This window comes from Rattus norvegicus, chromosome 16, assembly GCF_021556685.1.
Source record: "Rattus norvegicus strain SHRSP/BbbUtx chromosome 16, alternate assembly SHRSP_T2T, whole genome shotgun sequence".
Classification (NCBI taxonomy): Eukaryota; Metazoa; Chordata; class Mammalia; order Rodentia; family Muridae; genus Rattus; species Rattus norvegicus.
In genome coordinates, this window is record NC_141549.1 from 52,020,765 (window position 1) to 52,040,647 (window position 19,883).

The 19,883-nt window shown below is 44.5% G+C and overlaps 2 protein-coding genes and 1 long non-coding RNA gene across 14 annotated transcripts in view; 2 read left to right on the forward strand and 1 right to left on the reverse strand.

The window, feature by feature from the left end:
• The window catches only part of Erich1 (glutamate-rich 1), a gene marked incomplete at its 5' end in the record, with an annotated part of 52,793,804 nt that overhangs the window by 21,150,205 nt on the left and 31,623,716 nt on the right, over nucleotides 1-19,883 (forward strand).
• The window catches only part of Tenm3 (teneurin transmembrane protein 3), a 612,494-nt gene that overhangs the window by 555,610 nt on the left and 37,001 nt on the right, over nucleotides 1-19,883 (forward strand). For all 13 annotated transcript variants that reach the window (XM_087588318.1, XM_087588319.1, XM_087588321.1 and 10 more), the window contains 3 exon segments: nucleotides 7,546-7,778; nucleotides 8,931-9,085; nucleotides 9,799-10,673. In XM_087588318.1, coding sequence (XP_087444444.1) covers nucleotides 7,546-7,778; nucleotides 8,931-9,085; nucleotides 9,799-10,673 — 1,263 coding nt within the window.
• On the reverse strand, nucleotides 10,922-13,178 carry LOC148000555 (uncharacterized). Its single transcript, XR_015640314.1, has 2 exons — nucleotides 13,072-13,178; nucleotides 10,922-12,186 (listed from the first exon to the last, which is right to left on the reverse strand). It is a non-coding gene; the product is annotated as an uncharacterized LOC148000555 (long non-coding RNA).

Sequence of the window (19,883 nt, forward strand, 5' to 3'; positions counted from 1 at the left end):
ACTCACTGCAAAATATATTGTGTGATGGAACTTCAGAAATATTTTCAAGTTGGTTCATTAAAAAGAAAAGTCTTGTCATAATGAATTTCAGATGTGCAGCCACTGAGTTGTATAACCCAAGTCTCATGAGACAGAACAAAATCTGAAACACAGCCAGGTTTAAAGAGGTAGGATAATGTGACCAGAACCCAGGACAGATCACGTCTTCTTACTGGCACAAAGCTGGTTCAGTTCGGGAAATGACTTGAGAAAAGTAATCTGAAAATACTGTACTATGGTAAATTTTTGTTTGTTTCTTTATTGTTTTGGGACAGGGTTTCTCTGTAGCCCTGGCTGTCCTGGAACTCAGAGAGCTGCCTGCCCCTGCCTCCCTAGAGCTGGGATTAAAGGCTGTGCCACCACTACATAGCAAAGTTTATAAACATATATATATCTGATCATTCAGAACATACTGCTGAACTTGGAAGTTTCCTCCTCTGGCCTATGATTCGTAATTCTCCAAATTGGAAGAGTTACTAGGTTCAAGGAGCAATGTCTTTTGTGCCATTATTATGAGGAGAAAGACTTTCTTCAAAGCAAAAAATGAATATAGATTACCATCAGCCCAAAAGTTTCCATATCCCGTTGGTGCGTGTACTTGCCTGAAGATGCTTCATACAGTGAACCCTTGGGATACTTTTCTAACAGCCGCTCTTTAAAGACAGGGGGGGGGGGGGGACAGAAAAGCTTTAAACTTCTTTAAACAAAAGCTAGTGAACGCAAGGGTTAGACTTGCCAGATCTAGTTTGGCCATTAAAATATCCAGTGCGATCATATGCTAAACAGGCAGTGGTATTTTACCAGATGTCTTAGATGAGTAGGTCAGTAACTCACCGAAACCGTTGTGGAGATTGACAGCCAGCAAAAAGCAGAGTCCCGCCGACAGATGTCTAACTGTTGCAGATCAGAGCATGGTCCCAGGACCCTCCCCTAAGATTCCATAATGCTCTTACACTTTCCACGTGCTAAAGATCAACACTGAGTCTCCCCGGAACGCTGCGCGTACTTGGGGAAGCCCCGACAGAGTATCAATACTTTTCTGCTTGCTTTCTCGGTAGTCATGGGAGGAAGAGGAAGGACAGACAGCGGCATGTAAAAACGCTGCAGGTGACACAGAAAAGACTGTGAAAGCCTGCCTTTTAACACACTGACCAGTGTGCCAGGCACCGTGTCAGATACTTTGTGTACGTTATTAGAGAGCCGCACAGTAATCCCCCAGGTTACACGTGAGGTAGGGTCAAAGGGCATTTCATCCCATCACAGGATTCACAACTGAGGAACGTGAAGCAGATTTGAACCCCTCTCGTGTGCATGCTCTTTCCTCTGTATTATACCTGTCACGATTATATGTTCCCTATGGCTAGGTTTCTATAGGGAGGTTCCCTAAAAAATGAAAAAAAGAAAAAAAGAAAGAAAAGAAAATGGCTAGACAACTATCACCTCTGAAAAAAGAATGTCTGTTTGGACTTGGGAGTTGTTATGCCGTGGAATATGAAGTCAGTATATACCTCCTCGTGGCATTTGGCAGGGACACTGTAATCCCCCTTGCCTGTCCTCTGTCACTTCCTCCTCGAGTCATTCTGACCACAGTTGAGCTTCTACATTTCCTTTCTGTGCCCCCGCCCCCCAGGCAGGACCTTTGCAATGTGAATCGCCACTGGATGAGCGTTAAAACTGTTAAATGATCGGTCCCCATGTGGGAATGGTAATCTATGACAAAGCTCTCAGAGACTCTCATATAATAACAAACTAGACACGTATGTGACCAGCTGATATCATCAGCATTATTTTTTAACATGTCATATCTCATGGACATGGTTCTTGGCAGAAAACAAAACTGGGAGATACCGGCATAATCAGGAAGTTTCCAGAACGTGTTGATACTTGAGCTAGATCTAAAAATAAAATCTGCTCGATCAGGACAGCAAGAAGAAAGGCATTCACGGGATGGGGAAACAGTGGAGAGGAAATAATTAGATTGGGATCTAAGACAAAGTGAGCAAGGTATTCCAATCAGGCCTACCCAAATAAAGCAGGGGTTCATGTGGGTAACAGTGAGGTGTGGGTGAAGCCAGTTACGATCAGCTTGCCGAACGTCGCTTTGAGCTCACTGAAAAAAAATGTCTCAGAGTGGGGAAATGGTTTAGGGTCATGAACAAGTGTCATGTTCAAAGTGACCTGCTAGGAATATTAATGTGCTTGATAAGATCGCTTAGGAAGTTAATGCGCCAGACCACGAGAGTCAGCGTGCCTGAAGAGAAGGCTGAGCAGTGAAGTTGGCCGTAGGAAGCCAGACTGTGTAGTTAGAAAGATGAAGGGAAGCCTCACCCAGTGGCACATCCCAGCGCTGGGGAGGCCAAGGCACCAGAGCACTGCAAATTTATAGCCACCGTCGCCTACAGAGTGAGGAGGAAAAAAATGGAAAGGCAAAAATGTAGAAAGCATATGAGGATTTTGAGCCCCGTTCATTAAACAGATAATGACATCATCGACGAAATTAATGTGTGTTTAATAACTATCTGAAATGACCTGAGAGAGATCAAAATATTTAAATCCATTAGAGCTTCCTTATTTTTATGAAATCGCTTCCAAGCCTAGTGACACAGGCCTGTCATCCTAGGTACTCAGGAGGCTGAGTTCAAGGTCAGCCTGGGAAAGTCACTGAGACCTCTCAGGAAAAAAACAAACAAATGCGTAGAAAAGGCTTGAGCGTGCATGATGCCTCTGCAGGGGAGCGCTTGCCCTGAGTGGGTGAGGCCCTCCTGTCCATCCTCAGTACAAGAAGAAAGACGTTTATTTAAAGGAAAGGATGGCAGAAGGAAGGAAATAGAACTCAGGAAGAAAATGAACTCCTGTCAGCAATGCCCTCCTGTTTGCCAGCCTGACTTACGTTACAGAGCACTTGTGAGCGCCTCAGGAGCAGGCAGTAGGAAGAAAGGAACTCACAAAATGCGCCTAATCCCACATATAGGAATGGCACTGTCAATTATAGAGGATTCGGTACACATAGAGGACATGCTTCCGGTCTTCTTCCTGTGCCTCATGCACCATAAACTGTCATTAATTATACTAATGGAAACCCTAATAAAAATACTGGCCAAGAATATTAAGATGCCGTCTTATTACTTAAAGACTCAAATAGGATGCTGTCATGCCAAGTTCTTAAGTACTTCTAAAATATTCTGTAGGATGAAATTCCTTGGTTGTAGTTAGTCATACTCGGGTATCATTTAATATGTCTCTTAAGTGGGGATACTAAAAATGATTGTAAAATGGGTTTCTGTTTGATATTCTAAACACCGCCTCTCTGATGCTTACTACTTTGTGAACAGACCCCTTTAGTAAGACAGTAAATTTTGGCTTACCCCTGTTCAAATTCCTTTAGTTCCAAATTAAGAATTTTAAGCAATCACAGTTTACAGTCATCCGGTCTTCTGGTTACCACGATCTAAGCAGCGTCGCTTTTAGACATAAACAGAATTTGTTCTGCTTCTTCTTATGCCCTGCGCGCTAAGAGCTGTGGCACCTTCCCAGTGGAAAGATAAAGGTGTTAATAGTGTGTATTCTCTGTGCTGTTCTCCACAAGTTTTCCCTCCTCTAAGGTGGCTGAATTAGGAGAACATAAATGTACCCAGCCCACACTGGCCCCTGGATCTGTGTCCAGTAGGCAAGGTTATAGGAAAGGTGTCTTAATAACTGGCATCTGGGTCATCCTGCATGAGTTAAGAATCAAGGTGCAGGGGGCTGGGGATTTAGCTCAGTGGTAGAGCGCTTACCTAGGAAGCACAAGGCCCTGGGTTCGGTCCCCAGCTCCGAAAAAAAGAACCAAAAAAAAAAAAAAAAAAGAATCAAGGTGCAGGGTTCAGGAGATGTCGGCTTGAGCTCACGTCCTTGCTTTTTGCTGTTAGTCGCGATCACCATTTTAAACCCTCTAAAACAGCAAAATCTCAATCAATACCAGAAATGCTCTCTGTTTCTACTGTTGAACAAAGATTTCCCCAAAACTCAGTCTTTGTAAATCCCTGTGCCTTGTGGCCAACTGCAGACGGCTTCCAGTCAGCATGACCACAGATTACATACTAGATGTGTGTCTCATCTGAAGCTCACAGCCCCTCTGTACCAAAACACCAGCCCCTCGATGACCTCTGGGCCACTAGAAAGCAGCTGCTAATGCACCCTGTCAGGGAATGCTTGAGGTGGCCTGAGTCAAACCCCTGCTGTGTTTGTGATTCAGAACTCCTCTGTCAACTGTCAACTAAAAATTCTCAAACTCACTTTTATCCTAGGTTGTTTTGTTTTTGGTTTTGGTTTTGGTTTTGGGTTTTTTTTGGTGGGGGTGTCTGTCAGGAATTTTACTTAACTTTGTTTTTAGAATTTTATACATAAGTGCCATATTTACATAATTTCTACATCTTCCACTTACCAGTCCTGTGCTCCCTCAGTTTTGTGACTTCATTATTATTATGTGCGTGTGCGTATGTGTGTATTTATGCGTGTGTGTATTTGTGTATGTCTGTGTGTGCATACTGCTGAGTCCATAGTGTGTTATTCATATGCACATGAGTTTAGAGCCGACCACTTGGGATTATATAACCTGTCAGAGAAGCTCATCCATGAAGAAAACTGATATATTCATATTCTCTCCCTCCCTCCATCCTCCCTCCCTCCCTGCCTTCCTCCCTTTACTGGTAGACTGTAACTCTTCTTCTAGGTGTCAGACCTTGTAAAATTTCCCCATCCATGTTGTCATGTCAATTGGTGGTATCATTTTTGTTCTATTTTAGAAGCCCTGTGGAGATGTATTCCCACCTACGTGATGCTATGGTCTAAGGGTAGCTTTCCCAGCTGAGACTGCACCACCACTCTTGGACCATGAGCTCTACCAAACTGTTCTAAACAGAGGAATTGTGAGACCTTACACTCATCGGATAAAGATGTGCAGCTTAACTCACAAGTGTCTGTGTCTTCAGGACACTGAGGCAAACTGTAATCCCAGCACAGCAGAAGTAGAGGGAGTAGACAATGAGTTTGAAGCCAGGCTAGGCTACGGTGTGAGCTCAAGGCCAGCCTAGGTTATATGATGAGACCATGTCTCAAAAGAAAAAAGAAAATGAAGCCCCTGTGTGTCAAGGAAGGGAGGAGATTCATTATCCAGCAGATCTACTCCCCAATACTCAGATAGCCAAAATCTAATGTAGCAAAATGAAGGACATAGTTAGAAAGTATGCATGGGTCCTGTGACTTTGTTACAATAAACCTTGGAACAACTAAGAGACATCTTAAGATGATCCCAGACATCGCTCTAATACTTTAGTGTATCCCAAATTGCTCATTTATCAGCAGAAATAAGCAAATTTGGATCTATTTACATTCTGAGACTTTCCCCGCCCCAACATTTTCAGGAAGCAAGTGAGACCTTTTAGCATTATGAAAGGCATATTGAAATGTCACATTAGACAGGACAAGAGTAAATAATTAAGAATTGTGGGTTCCAGCTTAGTATGTCTCCTATGCTCCCCTTCCAGTGGGAGAAACACTAGCAGAAATTCTAACCTGTTGTTGTGAGAAAAGCCTCTTAGAGTAAACTACACACATTCACCACTTATAATAGCCATGAAACGAGAGGTGGTACCGTGAGACTGCTCACTATGAAAGCAGGAGAGCCTGGAACAAAACCTCCAGCACCCACGGGAAAACAGCACTGAGGGGCAGAGGCAGGCGGACCTCAGGCCCTCCCGGACAGCTCTTAGCTGACTTTTCAAGCTCCAGATTCAGTGGAAGCCCCATCTCAAAAAAAAAAAAAAAAAGCAGAAGCAGACATAAGAAGGCGGCACCCCTCATCAACACACACAACACATAGGCATGCACACACCTATGCCATACACACGTGCAGGAAAAATAACTAAAAAGAACATTAGGGAATGAGAATTGTCTCCTAACAGTTTAATAATTAGTAATAAAAATCTTCTGTACCACTTTTATAATTAAAATGTTCACATTAAGGCTTATACTACATGTTTTTAATAATTTTTTGAGATTATAATATAATTACATAATTTCCCTCTTTCCACCCTCCAAATTCATATGAATTCCTCCCTTGCATTCTTTAAAATCAATGGCTTCTGTTCTTTAAGTGGTGGTGGTGGTGGTGGTGGTGGTAGCGGTGTGTGCACGTGCGTGCGTGTGTGCGTGCGTGCGTAACCAACTGGCGTGCTCTTCCCTGGGAAGACTGTTATTTCTTCTGATCTCAGTCTTCCTCAGTTGCTTGCCTGTGGTTCTTTGTGTAGGGCTGAGGCCTCACAGGCTATCCCCATGTTACGTTAGCATGTCTGTTGATGCTACCCTTAGGCAGCCATGCTGATAAGACGTCAGGTATATATACCATCTCTTGACATTTCCAAGAGACACAATCTCACATGTCCAGATACAAAACAAGGGTAAATAAGAGTTTGGCTCTTTGTGTTTCTAAGGAGATGGAAGGAAGAGAGAAAGGGGGCACAAGACAGAGAGAGAAAATAAAGAACCAAGTTCATTATCAAAAGATACATATTATTTCAGAGGTCCCATCCTTACCATCCTCCCTGAAAAACCAAGTGATTTAAACTGATTTTAGCCGTTTCCAGAACAACCATATTGGCACATGATCTAAAAAGTCTGTATTCCTAAGAAAGCAGTGTTGAGAGATTGCCTTCTGCCTTGAATGTGTAATCTCATTTAGCCCCAGAGTTCTGAACATACCTTGTATCAGCACCATTTGCTTTTCTGGATTGTGACAGTGCAACTAAGAAGGTCACGATGCTACCTTTGCAAGGTAGCATTTGTTGTTGTTGTATAGCAAAAGCAAAAGTTGGTCGTCTGTTAAGTCAGTGGAGAATGTGTCAAAGCAGTCTTTCCCTGGAATAAACTCCATCTATCCACTGGGGGGAATGGAAAGAACTTGCTTCTTTGACTTAGGCTCCAGCATAACTCCAGAGTTCCTTGTCTTTAAGAATGGCTGTTAGTAGGGACTGAAGAGTTGACTCCATAGTTAAGAGGCCTTGTTCTCTCAGAGAACCCACCTTTGGTTCCTCATCTCCATGGCAGCCCCCAACAGTCTGCAACTCCAGTTCCAGGGAGTTGACACCCTCCTCTGGCCTCCTACACCAGGCATGCACATGGTACACACACATACTTGCAGGCAAAACATCCATACACATAAAACGTAAAGCACAGTAATGATCAACTAAATTAAAAATAGTGGTGGCGGTAAGTTGTTGAGTCCTGGACATCAAGCCAGAAAGGAAACTATCACAGACTCAAACATAACCCATGTCAGAGGTTTGCTACCTCAGATCCCATCACAGTCTCTTAGGTTACTGTCACTGACCCTGGTCTCTGTGTAGCCTGTGACAATGGCCTCCAGTTCATAAGCACTGGAGCCTGTAGAATGTTTAGTTTCACCTTTCAGCTCCCTCTGTGTACGAGGGGTGGCTCTCTCCTAATGTCTGCCTATGAATCTTTTTACAGTAGCAACCCAGCTCACAGATACTACCTGGCTACAGACCCAGTCACCGGAGATTTGTACGTTTCTGATACTAACACCCGCAGAATCTATCGGCCAAAATCACTCACAGGAGCAAAAGACTTGACCAAAAATGCTGAAGTGGTTGCAGGCACCGGGGAGCAGTGCCTTCCCTTTGACGAGGCCCGGTGTGGGGATGGAGGGAAAGCTGTAGAAGCAACACTCATGAGTCCCAAAGGTACTGGAAATTATCAATTTAGGCTTTGCTTTTTACTTTACTTTTATATTTTATTATATTTGTATGTGTGTATATTAAAATATTATATTTTTATATATAAAATCCATCTAGTACCTGATTGTTTAATGCAGAGTCTAACGTTCTCAAGTTATCTCCAAGTATGTTCTAGAGAGCTGCATCCCATCTACTGTTCTAAAAGCCACTTAGCATGTAGCTGCTGGAAGCTAGGTCGATTTTTACAGTAAATATAAGGTTTTGGATCGTTTAAAAACAAAACTCATCATACAACTTTTTTCGACTTTTCAAAGACTGAGGCCGCACTCCGTCATTCACGTCACGTCCTAGTAAACTTCAGAGCCCTTCATTGTCCTGGAATTTACTTGTCGTGACTGAGTCCCAGGCCTCTGTAAAACCATCGCTAAGCAACCCCGTTAGCTCTCACCCACTTCGGGGCTGTTCAACTTTTGTCTCTATGCCATGGGAAAAAAAAACTGCTTGCTATGAGGAATTTGGGGAAGTAATGGGCTAAAAATTCTGTGCGATAAAAGCTTTAAAGGAGTCAAGATTGACTCCTCGCCCGCGTATTATGCCCTCCATTACGATGCAGTTCGGTTTGGAAACTTTGTGATTTTCATTATAAGCAGGGAGGATTATGTGAGCAGGGGCTGAAAAAAAATATTTGCTATGCTGAATTATTCATACTAGCAGATTCTATTGTAAGAAGGTCAGCTAAACGCTAACCCCGACTCGGGTCTGTCTTTGTTGCAAAGAGTGTCATGACTGTAAGTTGACTCTAATAGAATGTAAGCCTGTCTCTATAACGTACGGCCTACCTTGGGACCATAAATATTACTCTGTATTTGAAACCTACAGATTCCGTACCTATGAGGTCCTCACACTTGATAGAGATCCTTCGAGATTTGAATGCTTTGTTGTGTTTCTTTATATAAATGTATTTGAATTGTAAATGCCTGTGTAGGAGATTTTTTTCCCCCCATCTCTTCTTAAGATTTTACAGTCAGCAGTCTTACCTGCTACCTAACAGACATTTTATTACCAGGGATAAGCTTTGAATTTGTCACTGGGGCCTAAGGGTTTAATCAAAATTAATCATTAAAAAAAAAAAAATACTAACACTTCTCTTTGACAAAGGAATGGCGATCGATAAGAATGGGCTGATCTACTTTGTTGATGGAACCATGATCAGAAAGGTTGATCAAAATGGAATCATATCCACTCTCCTGGGCTCCAATGACCTCACGTCAGCCCGACCTTTAACCTGTGACACCAGCATGCACATCAGCCAGGTACCGTGCTAAGCCAAGCTTTCTGTCTTGCTTCCGAGTGACTCCATTTGCTCTGTGGATGATCTGTCAGTCTGTCTCAGGTAGCCAGTGGTGCTAAGTTCCATTTACACAGGAATGGGAGTGGCTAGGGTACAACTGTTCTGTTGTATATAAACATAGAGTCTTCTGAGGGTCTGCATTTGATGAATTCGGGGGAAATGCAGAACAATTAACGCTAAGAAATGCTAAGCATGTGTAATAAAATCCCACTAACGTAGCAGCATGCAGATACTCCAGAAAGAACAAAACAGCTTAAATCGCTAATCTTTTGATTGCATGGGCTTCTTGAGTACAAGAGAAAACACACTATGATTAGTCCCGAGGGGCTTATATTTAGAATTAGGAACTTAACTATTGGCCTGATTGAGAACACAATAGAACACTAATGTATTCATAACCTAGAAGCCCTGGCATTTGGCTGTTATTACTACTAAAAGGAGCATGGGTGTTCATATCTGTTGACTCGCTGCATAGAAGCGCATCTGCTGTCTGGCTAAAACCAGCAAATCTTTTCATGCACCGACTGCATTTTTAAATAAGATGTTACATCCTACATTTATCTCCACTCCATATTTTTTAGATTTGTTTTACCATGGCTATTCAATTTTAAAAGTTTATCAAATTAAGGCTGACTTCCCTGAATCGTCAAGCAAGTCATTTCTTTCTTTCCCAAGGTACGACTGGAATGGCCCACCGATCTGGCCATCAACCCCATGGATAACTCCATTTACGTCCTGGATAATAACGTAGTTTTACAGATCACCGAAAACCGGCAAGTTCGCATCGCTGCCGGGCGGCCCATGCACTGTCAGGTCCCTGGAGTGGAGTACCCCGTGGGGAAGCATGCGGTTCAGACCACCCTGGAGTCGGCCACTGCCATCGCCGTGTCCTACAGCGGGGTCCTTTACATCACCGAAACTGACGAGAAGAAGATCAACCGAATAAGGCAGGTCACGACCGACGGGGAGATCTCCTTAGTGGCTGGGATACCCTCGGAATGTGACTGCAAGAACGACGCCAACTGTGACTGCTACCAAACCGGAGATGGCTACGCCAAAGACGCCAAACTCAGCGCCCCGTCCTCCCTAGCCGCCTCTCCAGACGGCACCCTGTACATTGCAGATCTGGGGAATATCCGGATCCGGGCCGTGTCAAAGAACAAACCTTTACTTAACTCCATGAACTTTTACGAAGTTGCCTCCCCAACTGATCAAGAGCTCTATATCTTTGACATCAATGGTACTCACCAGTACACCGTGAGCCTAGTCACGGGTGACTACCTGTATAACTTTAGTTACAGCAACGACAACGATGTCACCGCCGTAACGGACAGCAACGGCAATACCCTCCGAATCCGAAGGGATCCAAATCGGATGCCGGTGCGGGTGGTGTCTCCCGATAACCAGGTGATATGGTTGACCATAGGCACCAACGGGTGTCTAAAAAGCATGACCGCTCAGGGGCTGGAACTGGTTTTGTTTACTTACCATGGCAACAGTGGGCTTTTAGCCACCAAAAGTGACGAAACTGGATGGACAACATTTTTTGAGTAAGTATACGAAATTTTTACTCGGCTTATAAAAATACTGATATCACAATAGAGACTGTAATAATAACTACATGCCTAAAGACTGGCAGGAACTATGTTACTGAGGTCCTAAAAAAAGTCAAAATTATGAAAATTAGATGCAGAGCCCTGGAAGAGACTCATACATGTGAAATGCCTCAGAGATTACATTTCATTTAGCTCCATGGTAAATTTACCTCTTCTTAGGAACTGACATTTTGCTCCAAGTACACTTAGCAGATTAGTGACAGACCTTTCAAAGGACAAACCGTAGCTTTAGTTTTAGGCCTAAACCCTCTGGGTTCGGATTTACCAGGTTGATAAAAAGCTGACTGCGGTGGAAGCTTCCACTGAAGAAAAACTTTGAAAATCGTTCACAATGAACTTGGCTGGTTACCTCGGTGTGCTGCAAATGTTATTCTTATCAAACAGAGGGCTTAGCTTTTCATAATCAGTTATTGGAGAAGGTAAGCCATACTTTGAAGGACTTTGCAACCAAATGCAAATCGGGACCATTGGCCACCATTTTGAAAGCATAGGGGAAGGAGAAGGGGGTGTTTGAAGCCAGGGCGTCTGTGTGGAGAAGTGGGCCAGATGACATGCATTCTGGTCATGTTTTCATGAGGTCAGGGAGAGCGAAATGAAAATTAGCTGTTGTATATTTTATGATGTGTGTACTTTACAGTGAGCGCGTGTGAGATTGTTTTCAACTGCTGGTTCACTTGGCTAGCATTGCACGAGCGAAGTAAGGTGCGCCGAGAGGACATGTTGACAAATTCAAACTAGTGCTTGGGATGAGAATTTCGAGTCCCTTAGTGTGATTTTTCACAGTGACATGTTGAAGCAGAAGTCTTTTCTCCAAGACCACACATCTAAAATCACAACAGAAGCGACTAGAAAAAGGAATCCCATACACAAATATTGTTCATAAGGCTGCTCTGGAATGGATCCTCTGCAGAAATCTTTGTTCCCCCTGTAGTTGGAGCGGCTTTTCTTTTTCCATGACAGGTTCCCTTTTAATAAAACGAATGTTCCCCAGCGGCATGGTTTTGTCAGAGGAACAAACCTTTTCAATTGAAGAATTACATTAAAATTCTGTTCTTAGCATTCCTTTTCCCTCATTTCAGAATCGCAATAGGAAAGGAATAAATTGGAAGTTAATGGAAGGCACTTCCTTTGCAGGGCTTTCAAAGTGATAGCGGGTTCTGTTGCCAAAGACGGAGACGGCACCGGAGAGAAAGCGCGGCCATTAGACAGGTCTGGGCAGGATAGCTGTCCTCATTAGAAGCTCCTCAGTGATGGCGGGGCCTCGGGTAGGGTTTCAATGTAGTTGAAAGCGGGGAGAGAAAACAGAGGCTAAGTTTCCAGTACTGTCTAAGACTCGGAGCTCTGCTCTGTGGGCCATTTTTGAACATGTCCTTGTTGGGTCCAGAAACTGACACTGCACGATTCTCCATGTGGTGACACAGGAACTGGAAGCTGCCAGGATGGTTTCCTGAGGGCCATCGAAACTTGGAGAGTCAGAGAAACCGGCACACGGTGCCGTGGGGAAGGGAGGGATGAGGAACAGTTTAAACAAATTTGGGGTTTTTTTTTAATTTCTTAAAGAAAAGGTGGCGAATCAAAAAAATCATACTTCTTTATTTAATATATATATCCATATATATACATACATATATATATATATATATATATATATATATATATATATATATCCTTTGAGAAGTAAAAGCACTTTCAAGAATCAGAGGTCTGGCCTGGTCAGCATTATAATAGGAAAAAGCATCATTCTATACAGCGGTGCTGACCATTCCTAAAGCTGTGACCCCCTCATGTGTTCCTCATGTGATGGTGACCCCCCAACTGTAAGATTATTTTTGTTGCTACTTCATATCTGTAATTTTGCTGCCGTTATGAATTGTAATTTAAATACTTAATGTGCAGGATATCTGACATGTGACTCTTTAAATGGGTCCTTCAACCCCGAAGTGGTCACAACCCACAGGTTGAGAACCACTGTTCTAGTAAGCCACAGTACAGACTTATTACACGACACATGTGTGTGAGGCCATGAGAAAGTGTAGCCAGAGAAATTGTTGTTGTAAAAATATAAAAATAAAACGGTAATGTTGGTCTCTTACCCTGCTAGGTCCTGCACCTCAGTGCCCCAGATATCTGCTAGATATCTTGGCAGAAACACAGCCCAGCCCCACACTTTCCTACATTCAAACCCTCACATAAAAGAACACACAACACAGTAAACTTAGATCCAATTGGTAAGATATAATTGCCCACTTAAACATACAAAGCCCAGTACCATCTATCCCTTGAGAACATTAATAACAACCTGTAAATACACAGAACAGAATCTTAACATCACCTGCCATGGCTTCTCCCCTCTCTCCATCTCCTGTCTCCTCCTCTCTCAGTTCCCCAATGTGTATTTAAACAGTCCCTTTCCCAGTTTTTTCATTACTCACTCTGCCCACTATATCAACTGTTCAATACTCCCCCCCCCCCCCCCCCGCTCAGGTTCTACTGGCTCAACTGTCTCCAACTGTCTTCTCTAACCCTATTCTCTGAATCTAATCCCCCTCTCGCTCCCGACTCCTCCCTCTCTCTCTCCTAGTCTCCTCCTCTTCCTTCAAACTTCTCTCCCACCCATCCTTCCTTCTCCTCCAATGACAGGCCTCCTTCTATCCTGTACCTGCCCCTCACCAGTACTTTACAAATTCAATGGAGAGGTGGCTCTGGTGAAGTCACCTGAGTTCTGAGTCCATGACTAGGCAGCTGTCCTTGGGGGCAGTGGAATTAGCATCAAAATACAGTAACTTCAAGGCAAACCACAACAAGAAATGACAGCAAAAGTAACTATCTCAGAAGGTTATTATGAAAATATTTAAACTATAGCCACGCAAACTCTCTCGGGTATATTTGAAGAATAGATTCAACCAAACAGTATTTGCAAGTTACTTTTCTAATAAGAGTAGCAGAAATATTTGGTTTAAAAGCAGCAACATGTTGGGCAATGGGAGGAGAGGCCCTTGGTCCTGCCAAGGCTCAATGCCCCAGTGTAGGGAATGTCGGGGAGGGGAGGCGGGGAAGGAGTGGGCGGGTGGGGGAGCACCCTCATGGGGGGGGGGGATTAGAGGGGTTATGGATGGGAACCAGGAAAGGGGATAACATTTGAAATGTAAACTTAAAAAACCAATAAAAGCAGTAATACCTATGTATAATCCCAGCTCTCAGGAGAATGAGGCAGGCTGTGGACTGAGAATCTGAGGCTAGCCTGGGCAACACCATGGATTAAAAACCAGAATGAGCTGCATATTAGAACCTCATCTCCAGCTTTTGATTTTTTAAAGCAATGTGTTATTTATTTTCCTCTACATAGTCTCAGCATATATATATAAATTTTTAAAATTGCCAAGAACCACATATGCTTTTATAAAGGTATCTAAGAGTAGAAGAATTAAAGAATACAGAACTGCTAGGTCCAAATGAGACGACTTTTATCGTTGTTACTCTACGTGCTGGGGAAAACGGCCACTTCCTCAAAGGGTCAGAACCCGTAAAGCCCCCTTTCCAAGGCACACCAAGCAGAGGGCGCTTCCTCTTGGGAGTGCCTGCGAGGCTGGAGGATGCCTACCACTCTCATAGCACAACACATTTTGTCTGTGAACCTTGGAGACGAGAAACGGGAAAACCTAGGCCCTACTTCAACTCAAAGAGGCCTTGACCCGTTTCTGCTTACTCCACTCTGACCTTCACAATCAGTTTCAGTGGGTGCTCTAGCATGAGACGGAGCCTCTGAGTGACTGACAAGATGATGCAATTCTCAACTCATCTCTGGGCTTCCATGACCCAAGTCACTGGCAGGACCATATAGTGTGTGTGTGTGTGTGTGTGTGTGTGTGTGTGTGTGTGTGTGTGTGTGTGTGTGTGTGTGTGTGTTTGAGAGAGAGAGAGAGAAAGAGAGAGGCAGAGGCAGAGAGAGTGTGCTTAACCAGGAAAATAATAATAATCCTTTGCTGTTTTTGAGTTACCCAGTTAGGAGCCGTTGAATCCTGGCCCTGTCCATCTCTGACTCCAGCCTTGATCTTGGCTGTCTGCTGGCTGTTCTCTGGGCCAGTGTTAACCATCCTCCAGGCCCACAGGTGTCTCCAGTGTTCTCGTGTAAATGATCGGCTTGGAGCTTTTTCCTGGCAGAGTTAACTTGACCCCAGCCACCAAGATCGAGCAGCAGTCTTTCCCTGTTGAGTTAGGCTGTGGGGTAGTCTGGGATGGTCTCTTCTTGTTAGCAGCTGTCCTTACTTACAATTTAGTCTGTCACAGTTAGCTGCATTGAGAACAAGGACATAGGAAAGAACAGTAGTGTCCTCCTGTGTGTTCCTCAGGGGACTCGGGGAGCCAGCCTGCCATCACTAGCCCAGAGCCCAGTTCCTCCTCTTTCTGGCTTGCTTATCACAGACCCAAGGCCAGGCCTTCTTCCTCACCTTCCTCAGAGCCTCAGTCCTGGCTGTGTTAACCCATCATCTTCCTCTTGACAGCAGGCAGTGCCCTAACAGTTGCGTGTGGACAACTTCAGCTTGAGGATTTCAGACCCTCTTCCTTATTACCTGTGGAGAGCTAGCTCCTCAGGACTTCCTCTGCCTTTGTAGTTACTAGCGAACTGATGCCTCGATGATTCTCCACTTCATGTTGGTACCCTGTGTCTACCTCAGATGTAGACACTTGTTCATAAAGAAGTTCATAAAGAAGGGGTTTGATGGGTTTGACAATGGTCAGAGTTTTACCAAAATTATGAGGCGATTGTAACAGGGGTTGGGGGGATCATTGCCAACCAAGAAACGTGTTTTCTGTGACTTTCACCACACCAGTCCCTTAAGCTGGTAGGTGGTCTGTAATCATCTCTTGGCATAAATACCTCTATACAAAGAAATGGCAGCTTTCGGTCCAAATCCCCATTTGTTTACAGCCAGATTATCAGCTAGCCTAGTATCTAAAAAAGGTTTGAAATTAAAGCTTTTATCGACTAGAAGCAGATGGAAGACCTGGAATCCATCAATCTGTAAAAATAGAGTTGACACAGCGCCTGCCAGCGAAATTCCAAAGGAGGGCAAGTTCAGACTCCGCACCATGCCTGTTTTCATCTTACTATGTTCTCGTTGGTGGTACAAACACGACTACACCATTAGCATTTTTGCAGTCCTGGTGTGAGTACAAAGAAAATGGGGGAATTTTTTTTTCAGTGCAAGCTGTTATCTCTGCGGATCCCACAACTCATGGAATGTTGCATGCGCACACACAGCAACATGGGAGGCAAAAGCCAACGATGTAGTCGGGTGAATGTTCAGGATCCAGCAGTCTTAGGACGTTCTAGAACTGGCTCTCCCCAAAGCGCCTTTGAAAAACTACTGTATAAAAGATCTCTGCTCTCTGGGATCGTGCAAACCCCTGCACCAATCTTTAATACAAAAACTATCGATATCTCACATTTTTCTTGTCCACCTTTTGATGTTTACCCAATAGCAGTTGTTTGCTCACTCCCTTTTTCTTTATAAAGTAAGAACATCCTCACCTGGTCTTCTTGCTCAAATAATTGAGTGAGAAAAAAAATAAAGACTTCATACCGGAAGCATTTTATTCTGAAATATTGCTTTTAAGGAGCGAGGGCCACAAGAACTGTGTGTATAGCCAGGTGTGGTGGCCCAGCATCGTGATCCCTGAAATCAGGAGGCAGGGGTAGGAGGATTGGGAGTTTGAGGCCAATCCGGGGTACACCAAAAGGTCAAGGGTAGTTTGAACTACATAGCAAGGCCCTGTCTCATAAAAGCAGGGGTTAGGGATAAACTCTAAATCTTTAGATATCTAAAGGGAAAAGGTGGCCCCAGCCCCAGTCATTGTGAAGAAATAGGAGGCCAAAAAATGGTGAATCCTATTTAAGAAAAGGCCTAAGGACTTCAACATTGGACAGGACATGGTGCCCAAAAGAGACATAAGGTACGAGGGCTTCCTCTGTAAGCGGCTCAAAGTGCTTTACCTCCTGCCATTAACCAGTTTAGCCCAAGCCCTGGACCAGCAAACTGCTCCCAGCTGTTTAAGCTTACCCACAAGTACAGGCCAGAGGTAAAGCAAGGGAAGAAGCAAAGGCTGCTGGCCCGAGCTGAGAAGAAAGCTGCTGACAAAAGGGACGTCCCAACTAAGAGACCGCCTGTCCTCCAAGCAGGGGTCAATACAGTCACCACCTTGGTGGAGAACAAGAAGGCTCAGCTGGTGGCGATGCCCATGACGTAGAGCCCATTGAGCTGGTGGTCTTCCTGCCTGTCCTGTGGTGAAAGATAGGGGAGGGGCCCTACTGCATCATCAAGGAAAAGGCCATGTTGGGCGCCTGGTCCACCGCAAGGCATGCACCACTGTTGCCTTCACATGGAAGGCAAGGGTGCTTTGTCTAAGCTGGTGGGGGCTGGAGGACCAATGTGCTTGGTCCTAAATCTGTGTTTCGCATCACCAATGCTGAAAATGGCAAAGGCTGAAGAACTTGCCACTGAACTGGGTTAAATATACATGGCTAAGTTTTCTGTACATAAATAAAATTACAAAATTATCCTCAAAGACTGACTGACAGACAGACAGGCCTTAAAGGAAAGCAAACATCTCTTCATTTAAATATAAGTTCAATATGTTGTACCTGGTATGAGAAAGGGTTGAGGGGGAGGGGGTGATTCCAGCTTGCAGTTCCTTTGAGCCCCCAGTAAGTCAGGCAAGTCACTCTAATTTAGGGTAGATAGGTGGTTTCTTGAGCACAAGAGCTTTCATGTCAAAAAAAAAAAAAAAAAATACTCTAGACCTGCCTGTGGCAGTTTCTCTCCAGGGCATCTGTGGTTGTTCCATTCTCATTAGGACTCCTTTAAAAAGTACCTGGTACTTTTAGACATGCTGCTAGAATCCAGTGTCTGGTGGCTTTCACTCAGCTTTGGTGTCTAGGAGCTATGTCTCAGGGGGTGAAGAATTATCTACAAGGTAGTTGCCTCTGACCTCGTCTTCTCCTGGCTCGATGGTCAGCAGAAAGAAGGCTGACTGTGTGAGTGTGCTATACACTGATAAGGATAAGCCTAGTATTCTCGAGCGCTCGCTCTCGCTCTCTCCCTCTCTCTCTCTCTCTCTCTCTCTCTCTCTCTCTCTCTCTCTCTCTCTCTCTCTCTCTCCCTCCTTCTCCACCCCCCCCGCCCCAGTTTCTCTATGTAATCTCAGCTGACCAGGAACTTGCTCCCTAGACCACTCTGACCTCAGACTCAGAGATCTGCCTGCCTCTGCCTCTGGTGCTCTGAGATTAAAGGGACGCACCACCACACCTGGCAACGAGTCTTTAAAAACAATTGCCCTGAACTCTCATTTCTTAGTTAAAGCAATTCCAGAGAGACCACAAAGATCTTACCTGCTAAAAATGTATTATTTAAAAAGCTCATACCCAAAGTAAATCCATAGTTCTTACACTTGAATGCACACAGAAGCAAACCCAGGGTGTGGGATTGGCGACGGGATAAATTATTCACTAGTAAATGGCACTTTCCAGCTCTCTGCTTGCTTGCCCACATAAAACCCAAAGGGCTCGGGCATGTCTAGAGGCACTTCTTCAGGGGGGAGTAGACACCGTAGGGAAAAGCCATGAATTCTAGCTGATAGGCACATGCACACCAGTGGGTTAGTGATGACTCTCCTGTCGTGGGAGTTTGATTATTTGGAGCTGTGTATGTGTGGAGCTGAGTGTGATCTTTTGTGAGCTATATTCAGATTTACAGAGCAAATAAATGAGTTTCAGCTTTTCCCCGTTTATGTAGGTATATATGGGTCTCCAGCTCCTCATTTGGGTTCTTTATTGACCCTCATTCACGCTTTGCAATTTCAGAACGAGCTTCTGAACCATTTCTTTCTAATGAACCCAACTCTGTGCCCATGGCACAAACCCACAACTCGCCCTCCCCCACCTATTCTGATACCCTAGGAGAGTACGGGGGGGGGGACCTCAAAGAGGAGCTGGGTATAAATGCTAGCTGGCTATGGGACCCTTAGGGCACTTTCAAATCCAAAACAGTATTCGGAAGGCACAGATAGAGGAAGGAAACTCAAAGGTAATTATTCCGAGTTAGGAAAGATGCATCCTTTGCTTGTTGGTAACAAATCTCGCAGCAGCGGTGTGTTCTTGCACAGTGGTCCATCTGACCACAGCTGATGCACGAATTGATTAGACGGAGCTTCCACCTGACAGGACTGAGGAGGACCCCTCAAAAGCACCTGGCAAGCCACAAGTCGTTATTTATGACCAAAAACTACATCCCCATTTTACAAATATGCGACTTACACTGGCCCTTGGGCTCCCTTCGATATTCCCCATGTTTTTCTTCCGTGTGGAAGACAGACAGCATTTAGGAACTCAGGACTGACTGAGGGGAGATTTCATCCACAGATAGATGAACATCCTGGGGCAATCCTCACACCACCTTCCATTGTTTCTGTTTTGTCTGGTTCTCTGATAGGTTTGCCTTACCTCTTTTTTATTATTTATTATTTTATTTATTTACATTCCAGCCACTGCTCCCGTCCCAGTGCTTCCCCCCACAGTTTGCTACCCCGTTCTCCCTCCTCCTTGCCTCTGAGAGGGTGCTCCCCACCCCAGCATCCCTTTCCCTGGGTCCTCAACTCTCCCGAGGATTGGGCACATCTCCCCCTGAGGCCACACCAGGCAGTCCTCCACTATGTAGTGCTGGGGGCCTCAGACCAGCCAATGTGTGCTGCCTGGTTGGTGGCTCAGTCTCTGGGAGCTCCCAGGGGTCCCAGTTTGTTGAGACTGCTGGTCTTCCTATAGGATCACCCTCCCCTTCAGCTCCTTCAATCCTTCCCCTAATTCCTCCATAGGGGTCCCCAACTTCAATCCAGTGGTTGGACTGAATCTCAATCTCTCTCTCTCTCTCTCTCTCTCTCTCTCTCTCTCTCTCTCTCTCTCTCTCTCTCTCTTTAACCAAAATGAGTGTCCCAGGAAACATTGAGAACTATGTGGGCAGTTGAATAAAGTGGCCAGCTATAGTACACTTCAAACATTCGCCTAAACACGATAAAGGCAATATTTGATTTATTCCAAATCCTTTCAGTAGTCTAGGTTTAAAAACAATAAAAAAAAAAAGCAAAAATAGA